The following is a 26,800-nucleotide window of genomic DNA, read 5'->3' as shown; positions in this document are numbered from 1 at the left end:
GCATGTTTTGTGGGGTTTTTTTTTAGCTCTGATCACTTTTTTGGTGATAAAACTTGGGTGCAATCAGGTCAGTTTTCTGTAATAAATATTCTGAATTCTTTTTGTAGCAATGGTATACAGTAATCAATTGTTCTCAACAATTGCAGAATATATTGCTTCTTCAAAAAGGATTATGCTGTAGATCAAAGCTATTCATTGTAAATATTCCCCTATTTCTCCTTTTCCCACATATCCTATGCTGCTTGGAAGATGGGAGTTGTGGAGTATCTCCACAGGCTTGGTTGATCTTGTCCTGACAGGCAGGTGGCAGGTTTGGGATTGTTCCCTCTTTTTGTTCTCTCAAGGGCATAGGGACTCAATTTTTAAATTTACTTTTCTTTTTGAATGTTAGTTTCTTATCTTGCCCTTTCTTGTGTCCTCCTGTGCAACATGCCTTTTCTAGCCGAGAGGCATGGTGACCTGCTTCTAGACCTCGCCAAATGCCATTCTGAAACTGGCCAGTAGCAGGTCCCTGTGTGGAAGTGACTGGCTTCTGCTTGGTGCAATTATAATGTGTCCCAATTCAGGAGCTGAGCACGAAGAGTTTTAGACACAAATCTCTACCCTACCGTTCCATGGCTCAATGTGTTATTACTGCACAAAGCCACCTAAAAACAGTGCCTGAGGTACACAGCCATTCTACATTACAGCAGTGTTCTGTTCAATATTGGAATTATACCTTCAGAAAGAATTTGGTGTGTGGAAATTCTCATGTAGTGTGCAAAGAAAACAAAATGAAAGCAAATGAAAGCAAGGAAGTTGAGCTGGTCAAAGGCACAGTAGGTATTGGGCCTTAATGCAAACTTTAGCGGGCTGAAAGAAAACGGTTTGTTCGGATTTATACTTTTTTGTGCAGCATGCAATTGTTTGAGTCAAGGATTTGAACTTAGTATTTCTGATGTGTTGTCGGGGGCAGGAAAGAAAATGAGCTTGGAAGAGTTTCTGAGACACAACGTGAGCATAGTAGCTAAGCTATGTTGGTCATTATTAACCTTTTCTGCACCACCACCTTCCTGGTCTCCTTGGGCCATTCGATTTGCGGCTGGCTTGGTTCCAGCCTGCTTCTAATGCAGCTGAGCTGGCCTCAACAGGGCAGTCAAGATGGGGAAATCGGCATTCCAACTGTACTTGTGGGGAAGCTTCACTTCCTAATTCAGCTTCCTCACATTTTTGGCCACCACTGACTTCTCCATCCCTTTGGTTCTGATTATCTTATGCATTTTTTGCTGTTTCAACAGAAATAGAATAACAAGTGATAAGATTTTATAATGGCCCAAAAATTGCTGTCAAAATAACAGCGAGACCAATGGCACTTGCCATTATTTATGTGCAAATGCACAGCAACTTCATGGCAAGGCCAGATCCGCGATTAGACGCAGAAATCCAAAAGTTGCTGTTCGAGATGTGCAGCTCCGCTGTTAGCCGCGCGAAAATGGCATCTCGCGATCTGGCTCCCCATTCAAATGCATTGAACGGCATCAAGTTCCTGTACTTGCAAGGTAGATACGATGTAAACTCGCCACAGAAAGTTGGGGCTTGTCCATTTCAGCCAAAGTACCCTTTTAACAATGCGATGAGTGTAAATTACTGCCAGTCATCCTCTCTGGCACTCTGAAAATTACAAGTGTGGAGTCTCATTACTTCAGGTTTTAATTGTTGGAGATTTTTTATTTTTTTTCTCTCTTAATCCAGTCTTTCTTTCCCTCTGTTTCTCTTTCTGTACCTGATTTGACATTGAATTCACCATTCTAACTTGCACTTCATTGTTCAGACCGTGTGCTGTTAATTTCACAATCCTTCAATCTGATTGGTTAAGGAGATACCTAGTTGCTTGTCCTGTTCACTCAGATCCCAGATGCCCTGTAGAAGGTGCCGCGCAGTTTTGATCTCACTTCCAACAACTTGTAGGGCAAAATATCATGGAGATTAAATGGGCAAGGGCAAGTCTAACTAATGGTGGGTGCTGTTTGTTGGCCTGCTATAGTAATTTTTGGGCCTTTTTCTTTTACAGCTGACGGTGATGGTCACTCTTGAAAAGTAGGAGATTGTATATGCATCACTTGTCACATTGTTAAGCTTGTGGCTCAGAATTTCATGCCATATGGTCTGTTTAAAATACATTGAAACTGAAACCTCAAATTTTGCTCGGACATGACATGAACTGTCAAAATTTTGTCTAATTTGTGCCCTTTCATTTTCCTGCTTATTAATGCTGATGGTTTGCTTGTTGTGAGGGCTGGAATTTGCAGAAAAACAAAACATTAATTGAAAATGGTCTTGTGCTAAATGTAAGAAATAGGTAAGAGAATAAACATTTTGTCCAGAATCATCACCAGTAACTTTATGAACTGTGGTTTCCTTTTGATATTTCAATTTGAGTATCGGTGATATCATGAATATTCAGAAATGCAAATAAGTTTGATATTTGAGAGACTTGAAATATACATTTTTTTGCAAGGGAATTAGTGTTTACAAATGCTGTTATATTGTTGCTTATATTGATTCAAAGGCCGCTCAGGTCATTCTTACAAAGCAAGCTATAGCAGCACCTTGTGGACAAATTGTATATGACTGTGGTTTGGTGAATGTCCCATTTATTGCCATTGGGAAGCATATGGATGTTAGACTGAACTATAGTAGGTTTCTTTTCTTAAAATTGTCTGTTTTAATATGGATATTGTGAATTGCGATAGATTGGCAATCCAACACATCATGCTCTGTTCTTAGGTTCTGGTAATTAGATTTTGAGTGAGCGTCGGCATTCTGCTTAACAGGTAAAGCTAATTTGTTTTTTGCTGTGTGCCATTGTGTAAAAAAAATTAAAAATCGCAACGTATGTTAACATGGCTGTTTGTGCTGCGTTCTTTTCATCTTGAATGCTCCAGGATAAGCCTCACTTTGTGTATTAATCTGAATGTACCCTTGTGCACCCTTTCATGTATTTGAGGTTAAAACTTTAAAAAAAAAAAAAGTGGCTAGCTTTGTGATTTGAGCTACCAACTTTGCAATATTTCTGAGGCTAGACAGTCAAACATGATGTGTCTGCATCTAAACTTGGCTCCCAGTGCAACCATAGTTAAAGTCTGGTGAGAATGTAATCCAGTTCAGTGCTAAAGCACAAGTGTTCAAACAGGATAGGTGATCGGCACCGTAAGTACCATTCACCCCACAGTGAGATCTTAGGGGGAAAAAATCACCATTTAACAAGTTTACACGTTTTACCTATTCCCTACAATCCTGCCCTACAATGGAAGGTTTAAGTAATATGCAAAAAATTATGAAGCCAACACTCGAACAAGACCTAACACACAACATCGGAACAAAAGTAGACCATTCAGCCCCTCAAGTCTGTTCCGCCATGCAATTAGATCATGGCTGATCTGTATCTTAACTCCATTTACCTGCCTTGGTTCCATATCCTTTAATACCCTTGCCTAACGATCTATCAGTCGCAGTTTTAAAATTTTCATTGACCCCCAGCCTCAACAGCTTTTTGAGGGAGATAGTTCCAGATTTCCTCTACCCTGTGTGTGAAGAAGTGCTCTTGACATCACCCCAAATAGCCTAACTCTAATTTTAAGGTTAAGCCCCCTTGTTCTGGACTCTCCCACCAGAGAAAATAGTTTCTCTCTCTCCTATCGGATCCTTTAAACTCCTCTTAAACACCTCAAATGTATCACCCCTTAATCTTTATACATGAGGGAATGCAAGCCTAATCTGTGCAACCTTGCTGTATGAGTTAACCCTTTTAGCTCCGGTATCCTGTGCCGCACGCCCTCCAAGGCCAATGTATTCTTCCTGAGTTATGGTGCCCAGAACTGGGCGCAGTACTCCAGAGAGGTCTAACCGCAGAGCTTAATACAACTGTAGCATCGCTTCCACCCCTTGGCAGTCCAGCCCCCCTGAGATGAAGGCTAGCATTCCATTAGCCTTTTAAATTATTTTTTGTAAATGTCCACTAGTTTTTATTGATTTCTGTACACGGACCCCTAAATCTCCCTGCTCCTCCATAGTTCCTCGTTTCTCAATGTTTAGAAAATACTCTGATTTACCATTATTGGGTCAAAAGTGATAACCTTGCACTTCCCCACGTTGAACTCCATCTGTCACAGTTTTGCCCACTCACTTTGCAACTTTCTGTTCCCATCTACACGAAATACTGGTCCACCTAACTTATTGTCTTCAGCAAACTTGAATATACACTTCTCTATTCCTTCATCTAAGTTATTTATGTAAGAAGTCACACAACACCAGGTTATAGTCCAACAGTTTTATTTGAGATCACAAGCTTTCGGAGTGCTGCTCCTTCGTCAGGTGAAGTGGAGAGATGCATAAAGACACAGCTTATATAGTCAGAGAATAATGCCAGATGGTACAGGTAATCTTTCTAACTGCCATTTATCACACCTCGGCAGAGAGATAATCACCACAGCAATCAAAGGTGTGAATGGTGTCCAAACAGGTTAGTCAGGAAAACATTACATCAAAGAACAACGAGGTGGGGTCACAAGGGGTCAAATGCTGCAGATGCTGGGGTCTGTATGAAAAACAAAAAACAGACAAAAAAACATTTTTTTTTTGGCTGGAAATCACAGCAGGTCCGGCCGCATCTGTGTAGAGAGAACAAGCCAACAACGACTCGAGTCTGGGTGACCCTAAGTCAGGTGGGGTTACATGTAGCGTGACATGAACCCAAGATCTCGGTTAAGGCCGTCCTCATGGGTGCGGAACTTGGCTATCAGTTTCTGCGCGACGATTTTGCGCTGTCGTGTGTCTCGAAGGCCGCCTTGGAGAATGCTTACCCGAAGATCGGAGGCTGAATGTCCTTGACTGCTGAAGTGTTCCCCGACTGGAAGGGAACACTCCTGCCTGCCGATTGTTGTGCGGTGTCCGTTCATCCGTTGTCACAGTGTCTGCATGGTCTCGCCGATGTACCATGCTCTGGGGCATCCTTTCCTGCAACGTATGAGGTAGACAACGTTGGCCGAGTCACATGAGTATGTACCATGTACCTGGTGGGTGGTGTCCTCACGTGTGATGATGGTATCTGTGTTGATGATCTGGCATGTCTTGCAGAGGTTGCTGTGGCAGGGTTGTGTGGTGTCGTGGTCGCTGTTCTCCTGAAAGCTGGGTAATTTGCTGCGAACGATGGTCTGTTTGAGGTTAGGCGGCTGTTTGAAGGCGAGTAGTGGAGACGTGGGGATGGCCTTAGCGAGGTGTTCGTCGTCATCGATGACATGTTGAAGGCTGCGAAGAACATGGCGTAGTTTCTCCGCTCCGGGGAAGTACTGGACGACGAAGGGTACTCTGTTGGTTGTGTCCCGTGTTTGTCTTCTGAGGAGGTCTATGCGATTTTTTGCTGTGGCCCGTCGGAACTGTCGATCGACGAGTCGAGCATCATATCCCGTTCTTACGAGGGCGTCTTTCAGCGTCTGTAGGTGTCCATCGCGTTCCTCCTTGTCTGAGCAGATCCTGTGTATTCGCAGGGCTTGTCCATAGGGGATGGCTTCTTTAACGTGGTTAGGGTGGAAGCTGGAGAAGTGGAGCATCCTGAGGTTGTCCGTGGGCTTGCGGTGAGTGAAGTGCTGAGGTGTCCGTCTTTGATGGAGATTCGTGTGTCCAAGAATGAAACCGATTCTGAGGAGTAGTCCATGGTGAGTTTGATGGTGGGATGGAACTTGTTGATGTTATCGTGTAGTCTTTTCAGTGATTCTTCGCCGTGGGTCCATAGGAAGAGCATGTCGTCGATGTATCTGGTGTATTGCGTTGGTTGGAGGTCCTGTGCAGCGAACAAGTCTTGCTCGAACTTGTGCATGAAGATGTTGGCGTATTGGGGTGCGAATTTTGTCCCCATGGCTGTTCTGTGTGTTTGGGTAAAGAACTGGCTGTCGAAGGTGAAGACTGTGGTCAAGCATGAAGCGGATGAGTTGTAGGATGGCGTCTAGAGATTGGCTGTTGTTGGTGTTGAGTACTGAGGCTATCGCAGCGATGCTGTCATCGTGGGGGATACTGGTGTAGAGTGCCGAGCCGTCCATCGTGGCAAGGAGTGTTCCTGGTTCAACTGGTCCGTGGGTGCTGAGTTTCTGTAAGAAGTCTGTAGTGTCGCGACAGAAGCTGGGGGTTCCCTGTATGATGGATTCCCTGTACGATGCCTCCGTTCAGTCCGTAAGGGTGACCCCGAGCTTCCAGTCGCATGTCATTTTAATTCACCGCTCCATTCCCACTCGGACCTCGCCGTCCTTGGCCTCTTGCATTGTTCCACGGAAGCTCAACGTAAACTTGAGGAACAGCACCTCATCTTCCGATTAGGCACTTTGCAGCCTTCCGGACTCAATATCGAGTTCAACAATTTCAGATCATAACCTCAGCCCCTATTACATTTTTACTTATATTTTTTTCCACCCCTTAGTTTTGTTTTTTCCCTCCCCCCTCTTTTTTTCTTTCTCCCACATGGCAGCTGTGTCTCATTCTGCCAGACCATTTCACACCTAATCTGAGCCGTCTTTTGTCTCCACTAGTCCCCATCACCATCTCGTCTCATTTTGAATACCTCTTAATGTCTCTCCACTTCTTTTGTTCCCTCCCAGTCCTGCCTTTCGATCTATTTCATTTCCCTTCCAGTTTTGAAAAAGGGTTAGACCCGAAATGTCGACGAATTTCTCTCCACGGATGTTGCCTGGCCTGCTGAGTTTTTCCAGCATTTTCTGTTGTTATTTCTGATCAGTTCATATTTGTCCAAGTGCTCAGTCACTCTGCCCCTAATAACAGATTCTAGTCATTTACCCACAACAGATGTTAGATTAATAGGTCTATAATTTCCTGGTTTATTTTTCCTGCCCTCCTTAAATAAACAGTACCCTGGACCTCGATATCAAGTCAGAACTTGACAGATCGTAAGTTCGGGATTTAGTGCATGTGATCCTGAACTTGCTGTCCATTTCAAAGGCGGTATGCTGTCATACCCACCGCAAATTCTGGCCCAGTATGTTCAGAATGTTTAAACAACAACAAATTGCATTTATCTAGAACAACTAGTAAGAGCATAGCAAGCGTAAACCAAGTTATAACATTTTTTAAACTGCTTTTAACCCCCCTTTAAATGGCTGAGCTGGGGTTGTTAATTTACTGCTGGTGAATTGTGGATAAAAGGCTGCAAGGCTTCGTTGAGTTTTTTAAAGCATATGAAGGTGGGGAAAATTTAATTGCTACTTCAAGCTGTATAAAGCATAGTAAGCAAATGGACTATAAAAAGTATAACAACTGCAAATGCATGTTTCTCCAACATTGTCTTCGCTTCCTGCCACAAACTCCATTCCCTAGCCACTGACTCCATCCCTCTCCCTGGTCACTGTCTGAGTCTGAGGCTGAACCAGACCGTTCGCAACCTGAGATGAGCTTCTGACCACACATCCGCTCCATCACCAAGACCACCTACTTCTATCTCCACAACATTGCCTGTCTCCGGCCCTGCCTCAGTTCATCTGCTGCTGAAACCCTTATTCCTGCCTTTGTTACCTCTAGACTCAACTATTGCAACGCTCTCCATAAACCTGAAGTCATCCAAAACTCTGCTGCCCGTGTCCTAACTCGCACCAAGTTCTGTTCATTCATCACCCCTGTGCTCGCTGACCTACACTGGCTCCCGGTCCGCAACGCCTCACTTTAAAATTCTCATCCTTGTTTTCAAATCCCTCCATGGCCTCTCCCCTCCCTATCTCTAAATTCCTCCAGCCTTGCAACTCTCCAAGATCTCTGCACTCCTCCAGTTCTGGCCTTTTGCTCATCCCCGATTTTAATCGCTCCGCCTTTTGTGGCCGTGCACTCAGCTGTTTGGGCCCTGAGCTCTGGAATTCCTTCCCTCAGTCTCTCTACCTCAACCTCCCTCTCTTCCTGTTAAGACGTTCCTTAAAACTTACCTCTTTGACACAGTTTTTGGTATTTCCTTATGTAGCTCGGTGTCTAATAATGCTCCCATGAAGCATTTTACTACGTTAAAGGTGCTATAGAAATGCAAGTTGTTGTTTAAATGTTCTGAACATATTTTAGATGCGTTGCCATTGAATTCGCCTCCTTTTTGTGATTGTTTTTTGAAGATCTGGAATATTTTATATGTATACTCCTGTGAGGGGACAGATCCTCTTAAATTTCCTTTCTCAGGACTGCATAACTTCGTGTCTGAGGTGGTGATCTCCTTCCATGTTGCTGTATGGTTGCCAAGATAGTGGGCGAGAAATACCCTTTGGAGATTTGCCTTCTGATTAATGCCCCCCTGCAACAACGTAACTAAGATCAGTAACATGGGGGATGGAACAGTGAACCTCCACCTCATGCTGTCGGGCTTTTTTGTTCCAGTGTACTATCATGACAATATATAGAATTGCTTTGTTAGAAAGTTGAGTGTTTTAATATAGTTAGTGATTTCAGAGAAGGGACCAAAGTTCTATCTGAGGATTGTCTTTTTTGGGAGGGTTGGGGACAATATTTCTCAAAGGAAAATGTAACTTTTTTTTCTCTTTTTCAGCATTTGGAGAGGACCAAATGTCAATTGTGTGGACAGCTCAGGCTATACGCCACTGCACCATGCTGCTCTTAATGGACAAAAGTAAGTGAGGTGCTTGCAGACAAAAAAACATTTGGATTTGTGTTCGCAGTTTTGATGATTGAGAGACTGGAGCATTGAATATAAACTGATATTGTGTATCTTGACCAACCTACAGATCTTGCTGTGATAGTTAACCTGGCAGAAGTTACCAAAGAAATATGGGAATAATGCACAGGCAGTCTTGAAGTAGTTTTTTTGATTTGCTGAAAGTTGCCTTGTCTGCTGCACCAAGCTAAAAGTGACTCTGTAGCTGAATCAGTCATTCACAGTCAGAGTTAACTAAATGGACATCCGCAAAACTGAATCCACAACTATTTGAAAACTAAGCCATAAATAGAATCATCATTTTGGTTTAAAGTATACTTTGGAAACTTGAGGTTCTACAAACCTATGTGGAACAGACACTTCAATTTCACACGGTTTTTTTTCCATTCTGAAGAAAACACAGCTGCTATGATACGTGACTTCCTGAAACTGAACTTCACTTTTATAACTTGAATATCATACACATTGGCCTTTACATAGACACTGGGAAATCATTTTCTCATGCTGCATGGGAAGTGCACTGGAGTGGCAGCCTGCTGTCATCGGATGTTGGTTTGCACCTGCAGTTTCTGTGGGGGAAGCGAGAGGTCATTCACTTGGGATCCAAGAAAGATAAATCAGTATTTTTTTTAATGGTAAGAGACTCGGAACTGTGGAGGAGAAAAGGGACTTGGGTGTCCACGTACATAAAAAGGTACAAAAAGTAATCAATAAGGCTAATGGGATGCTGGCCGTTATCTCATTGGGGGTTGGAATGCAAAGGGGAGGAAGTTGGGCTTCACTAGTACAGAGCCTTGGTCAGGCCCCATCTGGGGTACAGCATTTAATTTTGGGCATCAAACATCAGAAAAGATACAGAAACAGAAAATGCTGGAAATACTCAGCAGGTCAGATAGCATCTGTGGCGAGAGAAACAGAGTTAACGTTTCAGATCAACGACCTTTCATCATTCCTAATACTACAGTTAGACCATTTAAGAGTGAAATCAGGAAGCACTTTTTCCACACAAAGGGTAGTGGAAATCTGGATCTTGCTCCCCCAAAAAGCTGGGTCAATTGAAATTTTCAAGACTAAGATCGCTGGATTTTTGTTGGGCAATGGTCTTGAGGAATAGGGATCAAAGGCAGGAAAATGGAGTGGAGGTACAGATCAACCATGGTCTAGTTGAATGGGTGAATAGGCTTGAGGAGTTGAATGGTCTACTCTTGTTCTATGTTCCTCACGTCGTAAGTTAGAGAAGTGGTGTACCGCAGAAAGTTACGTTTGAAGCCTAGGAGATTGGCTTGCAGGTAGGAGAAAAATTTGCTCAAGAGTCTCACTCTGGGATCTCTGTTGTGCCTCCGAGGCACAGTGCAGTCGTGGTCTGGGAGAAGGTGGTATGACCCACTTTCTCACCTGTGGGTGATGTGTGTGGTGTGTGATGACCACAAAAAGAATAGAGAAATAAAAATATACTTAAAAAAAAAATATATATATATTTTATATTCGTTCATGGGATATTGGTGTCGTTGGCAAGGCCAGCATGTATTGCCCTTGAGAAGGTGGTGGTGGTGAGCCACCTTCTTGAGCTGCTGCAGTACTTGTGGTGAAGGTACTCCCACTGTGCTGTTAGGGAGGGAGGTCCAGGATTTTGACCCAGCAGCCATGAAGAACGGCGATATATTTCCAAGTCAGGATAATGTGTGACTTGGAGGGAAACTTGGAAGTTGGCGTTTAATATATATTTATAGGAAACTAATGTGGATTGTGCAGTGAACCTTTAGTTATGGTTAATTCAGAACACTGTTGGTATGCCATGCACTCAGTAATGATTTAGGCAGACCCCTTTGAAAAGTACTGCAGGATTTTATAATTGTAGTTTCTGTTTTAAGATTTGTTTAATATGTCTGTTTTTGCTAATAGGGAAGTTGTTGAAATGCTGCTGAAGAATGAAGCTTCCACTAACATTGCAGACAGCAAGGGATGTTATCCACTTCACCTGGCTGCTTGGAAAGGGGATGCACATATAGTCAGACTTCTTATTCATCAAGGACCGTCCCATGCAAAAGTCAATGAACAGGTCTGAAGTCTTAGAAGGGTTTGTGAAAAGTAGTGTTGAAGGATATGTATTTAATCTGTTTTATAAATGATGGAATGTATCTTAATTTCACATTTCCTCTTGTTGACATTCAGGTACTGTCAAAAACTCTGCAAAAAGATGGAACAGAAAAGTAGTTCTGATCAGGGATTTTTCTTGTCATGGTCTAAACTCATCTGAGATATTTTGGCAGAAGCTTCATTATAATAGGTTTACAGTAAGAGTTTCTTGAAGCAAGGTTTTACAGTAATTGTGACAACAGTAAAGCCCAAAATGTATTCCTATTCCTTTTGAACTGTAAATTTGCTTTAGTGCTATTTCCAATAGACCACACAAGTCTCTTGGACTGAACACTGACTTTCACCATAATCCATGAAAATCTCTTGGGATATAGGCGTACCCTGAGTGATATTCAGTATTACATTTTTAGTTACTAGTGAGGCTTGCTCATAGACACATTGATAAATAACAATGCAAGCCACTGCTCACCAGCAGCTAACATTTCCTTGACCTGCCCTATGCCCCATCAGTTTGATCACCAACACCGGCCATCTGAGCGCAAAGTGCCAGTCAAAATGTTAAGTTGCAGCTGGTGTTTGTATCAGAAACAAAAAAAAAATCTTCCTTTGTTATTATGCTTTTAACCCTTGTGGAAATTTAATCAGGGAACCAACACCTAGCTACTTTCAAAAAGAAATAAAATATGTTGGTCTCAATTGCGTTGAGCCTTCTGTATTGTTTGCAACCTTAAGGTTGTAGAGTGGACAGTGAAATGAATCAAAAGCAATTTGTTCCTTAGAGCATTACAAATGAGGGAAGGAAAGCCTGAGGGTAGTATCTTCAGCATGAAATACTCCCTAATTTTCCCAATTTCAAGGAACATGTTAGATGGCTCCAGCCTAATGTTTTCCCCTGTACCACTTTATTGCTTGGTATATCGTGGCCTCGTCCAGAAAAGCATCCAAGCCAATCTGCAGCGCTATCTTCCAGGTAATTCAATAGAGCTAAAATGGTCTTGGTGATTAAAAGCTTCATTGTGAAAGTTGCTGTATTTTGAATAAATGCTCAATTTCCCCTTTTCTCCACCCCTGCCCTTATGTCTCTCAAGTTGTATCAGACAAATAAAAGTAGCCCACGATGAGGGACTAGTTACTGGCACATTTTAGATCTGTTTCAGGAATGTATTGCTCAGCTCCCCAACAATTTGAAATGTAGCTTTTGGTTTCAAGATCACTTTTTTTTTTACACTGGGGGAAAAACTCTGACCAACTTATTTTGTTGTTGAACAATCCTTGGAAATGTGCTGCTTGTACCTCATAACATGAGTAAATATGTTCATTGTCCAGCACTATCTGGACAGATAATGAATCTCGTCAAAAGGAGAACCTGCTAAAAGACGGACTGAAGTATCATGTGCTGAGAATAATTATTGTCTCTCACTATTTGGGTGCCATGAAGAATAATTCCAGAGTGATTTCTCTTTAAGGTATTGAAGTTTGCGGTGGGCCATGCCACTGCTGTTTGCTTTCTTTCACTATTGAATACATCAAAATTGTTTTCCCCAAAATGGTTTGCACTGGCTTCATTTTTGTCAAATTTAAGGGAAGAGTTAGAAAATAAACATTGAAATTTTATGCACATGTAGTGTACTTGCAGTGATCTATATATACTGTTAAAATAATGGGCAAGTGCATTTGTATTGAATATCTGAAGGATGAAAAATATTGCTGTCTTGTATTTATGATGTGCTGTAATACACGTCCATATACTAGCCTCCAAATCATTGTACATCAATATGGAGACTTAGAAATCTGGACACACACTCTCTGCTTTTATACAAACATTGCAGACTGACATGTGTATGCACAACAGCACTTAGGATACTTGGTACACTTAAACTCAGTAGGCCAGCACAATATTTTAAAACTTACTTTGATTACTTAATTACATAAATTTATTTATTAAGGCTTGAAATTGAGGGGACCCTGTCCCTAGTCCATTGAGCTGTGAAGTGGTTGGTTTTGAAACTACTGTACTGTGGTTTTTTTTTTTGGGAAGAGCTACATATTTACAGAAAAAAATCCTAGTTCTTGGCAGCAGCTAACATTTGATTTCTTTGCTTTTGTATGTAATAAGTGTAAAGTGCACAATTAGATTTTGTATAACCTGCATGAAATAAATGTATCTACAAAGTTAACCTCCACCAAATAGTTTTACAACCATGTGAGCATAGAATTAGGTCGAGTCACACTATATTTAGCTACTTGTTTCATTTTTAACACACGGAATAATTTAAAATTCCTCGTCCTTATTGATTTAGTACCTCTATCTCTTTCCCATTGCTTTTTGAAAGAAATACAAATGATTGCACTGTCACTGTGTTGATCTGTGATAGTGACCAACGGCATTGCAAGTATTTTGTACACTTTTGGGCAAGAACTGAAACTATAGGATCATTCAGAAAAGACAGCTAAGTCCAGTGTTTAGAATATTTGGAAATTGCTTCAGGGCTGTACTAAAATTCAATCATTTTATTTTCTTGCATCTGACATAATTAATTCTGCAGTTGTATTTTGCTATTAACATAAAGTTTTATTGCAAGCCCGAGTTTTATAATGTAGCAGTCTGGCCGTTGGTACTTAAGAATGTAATCAATAACTCACTTTTTCACTTTTATGGTTGGTGAGCAAAACAAGAGGAATCCCATTGTTTGTCCTGTTCCTCGATTCTAAATGAAAATTGTGCTGTCAACTATACCGTTTACCATCTTAATCAATTCTGCACATATTCTGGATATTGTCACAGTATTGGATTTTTACCAAACTTGTTTTCTCTCTGGTTTCATAGTTCCAAAACTTCTCCCCTATATGTTAGAAGCTGTACTTTTTCAATGATCTGTCATTAGTAGAGGTACTTGACTTGAGGATTAACAGTTACCCTACTCTCAGTAGTCTGTTTACTGCAGTAGATAGAATTGCGAGCTACGCTGCCAAATGGCCTTTAGACAATCACAACCAGTCTATGTACAATTAAACAGAGATGTATAGCTTCAAAAAATACTAAAAGTACAATATGAAAAAATAGATAAACAATGAGAGTCTATAATGGCCCTTTGTAAGATCATCTTCAGGTGTAAAAAGAAAATCTCTGATAGCTACTGGACATAATTAGGTCTCTGGCAAATTGAGTTAACTTGTTTCTTTTTTAACATTTTCTGAGTTTAACAACTGTCAGTTTAAAGAAACCATTTTTACAATGTAGCAAGGCTGCTTTATATATGAAAAAATAGTGTCCAAATTAGAGTTCAAGGGTGTTTGGGCATTGCATAATTATAATTTGTTAACTAAAATTATTTACAGAAATACTGTTCACAACCAAAAAGCTTTAGAATCTAATATGTTGTGCCTAAAGCTGTGTTTGAGGTTGCACAAAGCTTTAGATAGACTTCTTTCATCCACTCAAAAATGCTCCTGACGGTTTTATTTATATGATGGTGTACACACGTTTACTCTTACAATCTTTCATTTGTTTACCTTAATTACTTTTGGATCATGCTGACTGAATGCTTTGATTTATAATGAGAGCCCTTTTATAAAAAAAAAAAAAAATATATATATATTTTTGTGTTCAGACAAAAATAGTGCGATTTGTTATTTGGTGCATTTCTAGAGATGCTAGACTTGCCTTAAACCAGGTTATTTTGCACTAGTGGGAAAAATCTTGGTTATTGAAAGCGTTAGTAGCTATTGTGCAGATAAAACAGTATAATATAATCCTATCCTTCCAAATGCTTATTTTGAAATGATCTGTTTAACCCTCATCAGGTACTGTAAAACCACAGCGCTCAACTGCTGGCATTTCATGCGACGGTGCAGCATGCTCATGACCGTGCCACACCAAGTGCTGTATGTGCTGTGCATGCATGCAGTTTCCTTCATTTGCTGCTTCACTTTCTGTATAAACATGCTTGTGCCACCATGTAAACTATGCCGGAGAAAGTAGAATGAGCCCACTTTTTCAGGTCACTTTTGAATCCCTATCTGGTCTTTTACCTTGATCTGCTTGGTCAGTCCAATTGTTGTAAAAAAAAAAATGGTGTGCAAGTTGGCTTATTTTGGTTAATTCCATACATTACAGTAAAAGATTACTGAAGTGTACTGTATTTAATAAAAAAAAAGCAAGTGTATTTTAGCAGCTACTCAATCCCTATATGTGTGGTTAAAAAAAGTACTTGCACACCAACCTTTTCGGTCAGTCGGGAAGTGGCCAAGTGGATCTTTGCCCAATGTTTGCTATTGGCTGTGAAAAAAGAAATGCCAACTGTTGTCTGTTTGCAGCAGGGATGCACATGAGAGACTCAAACTGCTCATTTAATTATTATGGGTACGTAGTTTTTTTTTAAAGAAAAATTTGAAGACTCTGCTGCTTTAAGAAACCCTTTTCTCGATGTGGAAGCGGTGCTTTTTTATTGCTACGGATACTCTCAACTTCCAGGAGCAGTGGGCCAGCTGCTAAACCTTGAAAATAAAATGCTATTGTTAGTAGGTACACAGGAATACTCCAGCTGGATACTCAAAGGTAGTTCTAGGAACAGCACCTGTGAAGAAAGTAATTGTTCCTAATGTACTGGTCAAATTCTGATCTCTTGTGTGCATTCCTAGTTTTGTATAATTTTATTTTTGTTCCAAGTGTGTGTTTTCAAACTTTTAACAGAAGAATTTTAATTTGAGTTTGTTATGATTAAGTGCTCTCAGTATCTAAATTCTTACTGGTTATCTGCAACTGTTTTTAACTCATTGCATTTTATCAGAGTTCATTCATCTTTATTTTTCAGTGTTTTATCATTTGCATTTTCTTTCCTTCCCTCATAGAATACTATTGAGAGCAAAGACCTCAAAAAGTATGGCCCTTTTGACCCTTATATCAATGCCAAGGTGTGTAGACCGATGTCGCTGTTTCACGCTTCCTCTTCCTTGCCCACATTTCAGTTCCATCTTTCCTGTCACCTATGTTACTGTCTCTGTTTTATACCTATTGTTTCTTTTGTTCATGTTCTGTGTCCTGTTTGTTGTTTGCTTGAGTTTGAGACAATGCTAGGAATTTTTGTTGTTGTTATAAATGTGTATTCACAGAGAGCACTGAACAGTAATTAAAATCCAGATTACATAAGTGGTCAGGGATTTCTTTCAGTTGGAATGCAAACGCACTTTTTATTACGCATTTAACAGATTAATGTTACATCCGCTATGGAAATGAGCCTGCATATACTAACTTATTTAACATGCTGTTTGAGCAATAACTGCACATTCAACTCAGTCAAGATAAAAGTAGGTTAATTCCTAGCCAGGTTCTTCAGTTGATCTAATGTTTGGTTCACTGGAACAATCTGCAGCGAAGTCATTAACTAATATTTAATTTTTTTTTTTTGGCAGTTAACATGTTATCCAAGCTATATTCTGTCTTTCTCTGAATTGTTTGTTCTGCATTTTGCAGTACTTGCAGCTGAGGGGACAGGTGAGAAACCTGTTTTTTTTGGCCGTGATCATTATGAAATCACTGACAAGGAGATGCAAATGATTAGCACCCGAGAGGGAGTGAGGGAGGGTGTTGAGGGGAAAGGAGAAGAGGCAGGGAGAGGGGATATTAAAATGACCCCGCCTGCTATCTCGCCCCTTTGAACGACTTCCTCAACCTCTGCATCCTCTGCTCTGCTCCACCTCCTCGCTCTCTCCTGCCCCCCCCATCTTCAAATAACCCCTCTAAATCTGCTCTACTTAGGAACTCAATAAAAGTATAGTTCATATGTGCAATGCCATGCGAGATCGATTGGTAATATATAAAAAAATGTTGGGGCTGCGTTCACTTCCTGTTAACATTATAAATTCCTTTGTCCACATTTGTAATGGAAACTGCCTGTGTAAATTTGTCAGGTTGTAATTCCATCCTGTTCCCCAGTGGATATGTTGAGAAGCCACCACTGTGGAAGGGTGTAATTACTGCAAGCCGTGGTCCAATGATCCCATCTCCTCTAACCCTGCTTCACCTGAACACTGCACTTGGTCATAGCTGCTGCTGCCTTGGGGTAAAATTTATCTTCTAATCAGCTGCCCCGTTATACACCCTGCCTGATTTACCTTTCCATTGAAGTCAATGGGTGGGGATATAATGGGCGGCTGATACACTACTGCTTGTTTTGCGCCCCCCCCCCCCAAAGCCCTTGTGCAATGCAATATATAATCTAGATTGTAAAAAATATTAGAACGGCTTTAATATTGATGCTGAAATAAAAAGGGAAATCTCCACTGTACAAATGGATTATATATGTGCATCAAGAAAGAAAAGTGGAAAATAGTAAGAAAAAAATACATAGGCTATGTTGGTGCTTATTTAAAATGAAGGAAAAGGCAAGTCACATCGGGTGTACTGTATGTACAATGCAAGCTAAATGCTATGGCCCATCGTTTTTCCCCAATTCCCTCCTTGAACTCCGATGAAATATACACTTTGTATACAGTAAATAGTTATTTTCTGAACAGTATTTTATTTAGCTTGTGTATTGGCATTAAGACTAGCTTACCTAAAAGTTCTAAATTCTGATTATGGGTGCTATTGGCCAATTGTTGACCTACACATGCTGTCTTATAAAATTATTCAGAGCATCCATACAAACAACCTTTATACATATAAACAAGCATTAGCCAAAGGCAGCAACTGCTGCCATGGTTATATGTATGGGAATCTTTTTATTTGGAAAAAAAACTCAACAGTTATGGTGTCAACAACATGAATTTATAATTAATTTGTTGTATACTTATTGCGGTGGATTTCCTGGTATGTTGGATTATATGTCGTATAATAACAGGAGTGTTTTACCATATAATGCACAAAGCATTATTCTGTACATTGCCACTGGAGATCCACTAATACTGTAATATACAAAATGCCCTGGATATAGCATGCACTTGTAAGTATCGATGTTGCAAGTTGAGGGTCTTGCCTTAGATATTCTCTGGAGTACAGCAAGGCTAGTCACTCCTGTATGCAGCCTGCATGTCTTGGGTTTAGGGCTATGCCAAATGCCTAACTATATGAAAATGTAACCCATGATTGTAATAGTTGTATCCCCTCATGATCTGAATCGGATACTTTGTGTTTTTCACATGTGCTGCTTCTAAATCTTTGAAGGCGCCCAGAGAAAATACTTAGTAAAACGAGACTGGATACTAACTAACTGAAACTTTTATTTCACAATGAGTGAACCTACAGAGCAGTACTGTGATCGGATTCACGTAGTTTAATCAGTACAACTTGTCTTTGTGCGATAATATAAAAAATGAACGTTTCACTTTTGCACATCAGTGAGTTATCTTGACAAAATAACTGCTAACTACTGTCTTCAAGTTAATCTTGTGGGCCTGACCAAAGCGTGCCCTCACAGCCAGCTTTCCGATAGAAGACCCAACTGCCTATGTTTCTGTCTCTGTTTGTATCAGTATCTGTCCACAGCTAGAAGAGAAGGCCCGTATGACCACCCATGCTGCATGCATGGGACCAGGAACTTCCCAACACATCGGGTGTGAAGAGTTTATTGATGACCGAAACAGCCTGACAAATTGCTTAATTTTTACAATCTTTGGAAAAGCAACATCAACTGTGTAGCTATTCACATTTTAACTACCATTTGTCTTTTTTTATTTACACTTTGGAATACACTTTGCTTTAAAGTTCAACATTTAAATGCAACTTTCCCCCCCCCCCCCCAAATTCTTTCTGTGGAAAAATGGTCAAAACATCCCATGACAGTCCATTATTTCCTGTAACACTTTGTTGCTGCCACCCCTATTTTTATAAAGACGCGCATCTCCCGACTCACCATGAGCAATGCCATTGACGACAACTAGTCATGTAATAAAAGCAATACGTATGCGCATTTCCCGTCTATCATCTTGCACTTCGCTGTTGCCCTGAATTACAGACAAATATAATGCACATTTCTTGCAGCTGATTAGCTCATATGCAAATTTCTTATACAATTAATTTTTTTGAAAAAAGAATCCAGCCATTTGGAATGGAGAGGGAACGTGCCTTGTTAAAGCAGGACATAGATTGTTACAATCTATGACTTAAAAATAACCTTCAAGGAAAAAAAGCCAGACATTTCTTCCTTGATTCTAACTGCCTGCAGAGTAATTGAACGTTGACCTCCGCTGCACAGTTCTAGCAATAAGAACATGTACTGTTTACTTGTATAATTCAAAGTAAGCAGCATCCCTGGGATGAGAGGGTTGTCCTATGAGGAGAGATTGAGTAGATTGGGCCTATACCCTTTGGCGTTTAGAAGAATGAGAGGTGATCTCATTGAAACATATAAGATTCTGAGGGGGATTGACAGGGCAGATGGTGAGAGGTTGTTTCCCCTGGCTGGAGAGTCTAGAACTAGGGGGCATAGTCTCAGGATAAGGGGTCGGTCATTTAAGACTGAGATGAGGAGGAATTCCTTCACTCAAAGGATTGTGAATCTTTGGAATTCTCTACCCCAGAGGGCTGTAGATGCTCAGTCGTGAGTATATTCAAGGCTGAGATAGATAGATTTCTGGACTCGGGGAATCAAGGGATATGGAGATCTGGCGGGATAGTGGAGTTGAGGTCGAAGATCAGCCATGATCTTATTGAATGGTGGAGCAGGCTCGAGGTGCTGTATGGCCTACTCCTGCTCCTAATTCTCATATTCTTATGTTAACATAAATAACGTGGAAAAGTGTGTATTTAGTGCTTTAAAAAAAAAAAAAATCGTGCCTCAGACAATTTGAATTAAATGACTTTGAATTAAGAGATGGCGACTGTAGCACACAAGACTTGACGTAATGGCAAAAATAATTGGACACCGAAAAATGGAGGAAGACCGATTAGCATGGTGACAAAAGCGAGATCAAAGAGATTCAACAGGACTTGGTGTGGGATAGGATGTGGGTGGAAGTTTTGGATGAGTGTGCAATTTGTGAAGGGCCAATCTTTGCAGGCCAGCAACAGGAGCATTGGAGTAACTGCATGGAGGTGGGTAAGCATTTTAGCAGCATTGGAGGTAAGGTAGGGACAAAGGTGGGCCATGTTGCAGAGGTGGAAATAGGTGGTCATGATGATGGTTAGGATGTGGGGTTTGAAATGGGTTAAACAGGAGGTAAGGCTACAGCTCAAGAAACACAAAGACTCCGAGCCTAAATGTTTCCAGCCGTTTAATTGACTTCAGTAGGAGCTCATTCGGTGTTTGTTTAACTTCACGGCCTTAAAGAGACATACACCTGTACTTCAGCAGAAGAATAATACAATAGGCCAGATTTTGCGGTTGAAATAACGGTGAGGCTAACTGCGCTCACTGTTATTTAGGTGAAAATTGGACAGTAACTTCCAGCGATCGCACATGCATTTAAACGCCAAAGTCAGGAAGTTGCTGTCCAAGGTGCCTTGCTCCTCCAAAAGCTGCATGATAACGGCATTTTGCCGTCTGGCCCCTCATTCCAATACATTGAATGGTGTGAAGTTGCTGTACTTACCTGATATATATGAACTAAATTCTCCAGAAAAAGTTGGGGCTTGCCCATTCCAGTGAAAGTACCCTTTTAACGATGAGGTAAGTTTTAATTACTGCCAAACAACCTCTCTGGTACTGAAAATTAACAGTTACACATGTGGAGACTCATTCCATCAGATTTTAATTATTGTTGTAGATTTAAAAACATTTAAATAAAACTTTTGTTTTACTTTTTCTTTGTCTCTTTTTTTATCCCTCTCTCAATCCAATCTTTCTTTCCCTCTTTATTTTGCTTTATTTACCTGATTTTGTCATTGAATTCACTGTTCTAACTGACATTTCCTGGTTCAGACTCATTAACGATTCTGCAATCTGATTGGTTAAGGAGGTATACAGTTGCTTGCCCTGTTCACACAGGTCCTAGATGCTCTGTAGAGGGTGTTACGCTTTTTGGATCTCTAATTTACAGTAAGTTCCAGTGCAAAACCCCATAGAAAGTTTATGGGCAAGTGCAAGTGTAATGAACGGCAGAAATCTGGCCTAATGGCCCAGAGTTTGCGGTCAGTGGCAAAGAGACTGTGCTCGCCACTTACCTCCAAGAAAACTGCCCACGAAGATCTAGCGATCTCTGTGGTGTGGATTTCACCTTTCACGGTGTTAATTAAATTCTGGTGCCACCTATAGGGAACCTCCGGTGTCCAGCAACAGCAACAAATAATTTATTATTTTAGAAATCTATGGAATTCGTATCATAATGGAGAAATTTGACATTCCACAAATATAAAATTAGATTTTCAGAGCCAGAGAAGTTGTTCAGTAATTATGACTTAGTACTGCGTTTAAAAACCCAGTTGCACCTCATTCAACAACCCTTAAATTTTTCGGGGGTTTTTTATGGCGAGATTACAGCGTAAAAAGTGGAAGCTCACGTCATTTCAAGTGACTTCTAAGATTTTCATCTGTGAGGACTTCAACAGCACCCCCTGTGGAGGAGCGGGGAAACACTGACAGCAACTTCTGGATTTCCGCGTTTAACTGCGCGTGTGCAGACGCCAAAAATTGCTGTCAGTTTCACAGCGTAATGATGGTAAATGCTTACAATTTCGCTGTCATTACAACAGTAAATTCTGGGCAGTTGTGTTTTACGTGATAAAATGTTCTTATAAAACAGCATAATCCAGGATTTACCTTGAGCATTGCCATGGAAGATTCATTTGTAATATATTAAAACATGTAGATGTGACAGACCATGTGCAGCATTTAACATAGGTGCAAAGCAAACTTAAAAACTGTAAAGCAGTCTTAAAAACTGTGCACTTAGGACCTGAAGTCTCAAACTGATCACCAAACAACAATTTATCTTTCAATGATCTCAGCCTAGCTACGAGATTTGGTTGCCTTAAAGGAACACACCTTGGCTAAATAATATATGGTGCATTATATGTTACATTAGACCAATGCTTATAAAATAACATATCATGCAACTTAGCATAAGCAGTGCCATGTGAGTTTGTCATCTAGCATGGACTTTTTGTCTGTCACATTTCAGTATGTCTACCATGTAGTCTACCTGCGTCACACTTCACCCATATTTATAAAACAAGTCACAGTTTAAGAGCTTTACAACTTATCAATGAAAATCACAGTAAAAACAGCCAATTAGGAATGATCAGATATTTTGCATGAACAAATCAACAATCCTCAGCCTGCAGAATCTACCAATAAGAGAGAACAGCACAGCAAATCACTCCAGATACGTTTAAAAAAAAAAAAATTGCCATCTAACTTTCACCTTTCCGCTTGTCAATTATGGGCTCAAAATGAGATTTTTATATAACATGTTAAATTACACACACTTTAATAAACCTACCTCCAATCTCGTCTTTGTGTTTGAGTATCTTTGTTACTATTTTTACATTAATGAAAGCACTCCTGAAAGCCTGGATTTAGAGTTGATAGTTTTTCCAGATTTAACTTCCTTCAGCTGACAGTGATTATCAACTCAATCAGTTCCTGCAATTCCCAGAACTCTACAGTCTATGTGGATGCATTGTAAAGAATTAACTAGGCTGTAGCATTTATGATTTCAGTCCAAGTGGAAACTTGTTTCTTTTGCGCCTGTAATATCATACTGTTTTTCCACATGCTTTCAAAAAAATCTGGGTGAAGAATTTTTAAAACTTTTTGAAATTTAATATTTTCACAATAGCTAAAATAGATTTTTTTTTTCCTTCAGAGGAAGCAAACTTGGAGAGAGAGGAATAGATGGGAAAACTATTATAGAAAAACACTTGGAATGCAATAAAATACAGAAAATGTATGTATTTTCAAGGTGAACGTCTTTCCTCATGGTGTAACAGAATTGCTCAGATTTCCTTTTACCAAATCAGTTGAGAGAGTCCCAAGGTGAAGTATTTTTGTTGTTTCTCGTACACAGGCAAATCGCGACAGGTGATTAGACCACGTTTTGAATTCAAAAATAGTCTTTGTTTACGGAAACATTTGATTATGTAGCTGTTCTAGTTATTTGTGTAAATAGCTGAAATAGGTAGAGGAAGCAAGCTTTTTTGAGCAAAGTATTATATAAAACTATCACTAGCTGTTTCTTGGACCCGCCCTACTGCTGGAAACCCTCTTTTCCACCCTTCCCCCGTGCTGCTGGACCCGGCAACAACTTCTCCCTAGTGCTGCCAGAGGGGGGCACCCCCAGTTCTGACAGACACCAGGATCCACCAGTTTTCCATCTTATTTAAGTACTACCCTAAATTCTGCTGGAAGTGAGGGAGGGTGTATGATATGCCTGCCCTAGCTATGATGCAGCCATGCAAATGATGGGTTTAGGCCAGGATGATGATCATCAGTCCTAATTTAAGTAATTTCTTCCTGAGGATCCATTGATCTAACATGCCAGTATAAAATGGGTATAGCTCAGAACAGTTTGTTGTCCATTCTTGCATAACATGAGTAATTAATGTACTTTTGGATAGGGCGGGCCAGTTCTGACAAAGCAACACCACCATTGAGTGAGCAGGGTTTCCGCTCGTGCTTGGAGCTATAGAGTACACGCAACGATATGCAGTCCTACTGTCGACCCACACAATTAGATTCCTTAATGTCCTTTTAATGTGCACCTACAGATGTATATTAGTGTCCATTATTCAGGGAGCTGCCGTGAGTCATTCATCCTTTGGCAATCGAGTGTTCTTGCGCTCTTTCAGGATCAAGGACAAGGTATTGGCTGGTTTCTTGGAGATGAGGGGTATCCAGTACTACTGTGACTTCTAACACCATTGACAAGGATGACCAGTGAAGCAGAGGAACACTTCAATGAGGTTCAAATCCATAGTTGAATTAAAATTGAACAGGTCATTGACCTGCTGAAGTAAAAATTCATGTAGGGAGAGGTGAGGGACTCTCTCCATTATGCTCCTGGTGTTGTATCGTGAATTGTGGGTGCTCGCTGTTAACTCCACAGTTTCGCTGTTCGGAAAAGCCTGGAAGTTGAGATTCCCGAAGAGAATGTTGAGTCAGAAGCTGAGCCCCTGAACCGGAGGAACCCGGACATGAAGACACAGCTGCTGGGAAAAAGCTTTGAGACAAACTCATCAGAGAGACTTTCAGTAATGTCTGATTATATAGCTTATACAACAACTGTAATAACCAGAAAACTCCACGTAATTTAAATGTACAACCTTTCAGAACACTTGGTTCATCATTAAAAGCAGAGATCCGATGAGGCTCTTTAGTACGCAAACATCTTTTTCAGTTCAATGCAACTTTATTTTCAAGAGAAGAATCACGACAATATTTCTGACAACAATCATATGAGAGTTCTGGAACTTTATAACCGACAACTCAGTTAAACTCACCATTATCCATTGTAACTTCCATTTTTTGAGTTTTACTGAATCCTATTCTACCACTTGAGGGCCTGGGGGCTGAGGTGTGGACAGTTGCTATATATGACTGTGATCCTCTTGGGGTGGATCCACGACACTTCATTGGGCATGAAATCTCTACAGTTTTTGCCTTTTCTACCTGGCTGTTTTTTGACTGAGCTCTCTGCTGCTGCTGTCCTGAGGAAAGACATTACTTGGAACCATCGCCTGCTCTCCGACAAAACATGATATTGCTTGCCAGTGATCTGTGGGAAAACATACTTTTATGGAATTAACAATATCTCCTGATCTCCAGGAGAGAGTTTTGCGAGTAGCCTACCAACCATCAGAAATGGTGCCCTTCAATGTTAGTATAGGGTAACTATTGCTCTCCATTCTGTCTCCATTGGCCTGAATGCCACAAGTGAATACCTACCTCCAGGCTTCTGTATTCTGTGGGATATAAGCAAACATTCCTGGAGCTGTCACTTGCTCCAGGCTGCTCTGCATTGTGCTCTGCATTATTGAGAAGCCCTCCCTGCCGTTGCCACAAAGAACTCTGCTGCTAGCCCTGCCCTGGACATTTTTGAAGAGGCTTTGCACTGCTTTCATATGACGTTGATGTTCTGCTGGCATGCTTCTTTTCGTGGTAGAACATCTATCATTGTTCTCCGAATATTCTTCAGCCAAGGTCTGACAAATCCTTAGCCTCTGCTCAGAAACACCTTCTCCATTTCCACTACTACGTTCTTTGACTTCCTTGTGGGTCATGCTTTATCCAGGGTCCAGTCCTCATCTGAACTATCTATATCCTCAAGTGTCTCTAGCTGGACTGGTGAGAGAGGATGAATATTTGCTGGTTATCCCTGCTGTTAGGTCTTGGTATTGGATCAGTTTTTCTGACTGCTTTTTTCCTGTGAAGAGAACAAGACAGAGAAATGCAATGAGTTTTCTGTTGGCCGCTGTTTCCTTATCTGCTCATGTAAGAAATAAACGGGTCATTTTCGGGTTGGCAGGCTGTAACTAGTGGGGTACCGCAAGGATCAGTGCTTGGGCCTCGGCTATTTACAACCAATCAATCAATGACCTAGATAAGGGGGGCCGAGTGTAATGTATCCAAGTTTGTTGATGAAACAAAGCTAGGTGGGAAAGTAAGGAGGCTGCAAAGGGATATAGACAGGTCAAGTGAGTGGGCAAGAACATGGCAAATGGAATATAATGTGGAGAAATGTGAAGTTAGCCACTTTGGTAGGAAAAATAGAAAAGCAGAATATTTTTTAAATGATGAGAGATTGGGAAATGTAGTTATTCAGAGGGACCTGGGTGTCCTTGTACATGAATAACATGCAGGTACAGCAAGCAATTAGGAAAGCAAATGATATGTTAACCTTTATTACAAAAGGATTGGGGTATAAGAGTAAGGAAGCCTTGCTGCAACGATATAAGGGCCTTGGAGTACTGTGTACAGTTTTGATCTCCTTACCTAAGGAAGGATATACTTGGGTTAGAGGGAGCGCAGCGAAGGTTCACTAGACTGGTTCCTGGGGGTGGGGGGGGGGGTGTCGGGGGTGCGATGATTGTCTTATGCGGAGAGAATGAGTAGACTAGGCCTATATTCCCTAGTGTTCAGAAGAATGAGAGATGATCTCATTGAAATATATAAAATTCTTAAGGGGCTTGACCGGGTAGATGCTGGGACGATGTTTTCCTTAGCTGGGGATTGTAGAACTAGGGGTCACGGTCACAGGATAAGGGGCCGGCCATTTAAGACTGAGATAAGGAGAAATTTCTTCACTCAAAGGGTTGTGACTCTTTAGAATTTTGTACCCCAGAGGGCTGTGGATGCTCAATCGTTGAGTATATTCAAGATAGATCTCTACATTTTTGGATAGTAAGGGAATCAAGGGATATGGTGACAGTGTGGGAAGGTGGAGTTGAGATAGAAGATCAGCTGCGCTCTTACTGAATGGTGGAGCAGGCTTGAAAGGCAGAATGGCCAACTCCTGCTCCTATTTCTTATGTTCTTGTGTTTCTTATGTAAGGATCTCCTCGGAGTATGAGTATCAACATTTTTTTTCGATCTTTGAACATTTAATACTTCAGCACAAATCAACTGTGGGTTCAGGACATCTCATCGCCTCAGATGAGTGTAATCCCAGGATCTCAATTGCCTTCTGCTACTGGGTTAGGGAACGGATATCTGGTTTCTCCCCCCCCGTACCTCGTTGCTCCCCAAATTATGTGCAATTTTCTTCTGCATGAGAACAAATGGTTGTTTCTTTGAATAATATACTAATTTATTTAACCATTGAAGAATTTATATCACATCTTTTGAGTTCCATATAAAAAATGGTTCTTCCAAGGGCATGCTTGCATTGCAGGACTCTCTAGTGATATCATGTAATTGTTCCATGTGAAACAGTCTGTACAATTCCTTTAGTTCACAGGGTTATAATCTTAAATTGGTTGCTACACTTTGACTGATATAGTCTGTAAAGTTTAAAATATAGATGAATGACAGCTGCTACCATCACAATTACATTTTCTGACCATGTGAGGTCATTAAACTTCTTCCTGCACACTACTTCTTCGTGCCTTCTGTTGCCGAGGCCCTAAGCTCTGCAATTCCC

At 40.7% G+C, this 26,800-nt stretch overlaps 1 protein-coding gene across 12 annotated transcripts in view; it reads left to right on the top strand.

The window, feature by feature from the left end:
* The window catches only part of anks1ab (ankyrin repeat and sterile alpha motif domain containing 1Ab), a 440,627-nt gene that overhangs the window by 98,090 nt on the left and 315,737 nt on the right, over positions 1–26,800 (top strand). For 8 of the 12 annotated variants that reach the window (XM_086011496.1, XM_086011499.1, XM_086011495.1 and 5 more), the window contains exons 2-4: positions 8,561–8,641; positions 10,589–10,745; positions 15,635–15,697. In XM_086011496.1, the coding sequence (XP_085867622.1) occupies positions 8,561–8,641; positions 10,589–10,745; positions 15,635–15,697 (301 nt within the window). Of the gene's footprint in view, positions 1–8,560; positions 8,642–10,588; positions 10,764–10,858; positions 15,698–26,800 lie in introns of those variants that run through there. The other 4 variants (XM_086011497.1, XM_086011506.1, XM_086011501.1 and 1 more) reach the window with 3 other exon arrangements.

The sequence above is a fragment of the Somniosus microcephalus genome, chromosome 18 (genome assembly GCF_052327205.1).
Source record: "Somniosus microcephalus isolate GS21.2 chromosome 18, FLI_Smic_1.0, whole genome shotgun sequence".
Classification (NCBI taxonomy): Eukaryota; Metazoa; Chordata; class Chondrichthyes; order Squaliformes; family Somniosidae; genus Somniosus; species Somniosus microcephalus.
The sequence above is the reverse complement of the archived record's forward strand: the minus strand, read 5'-3'. Positions and strand labels throughout refer to the sequence as shown.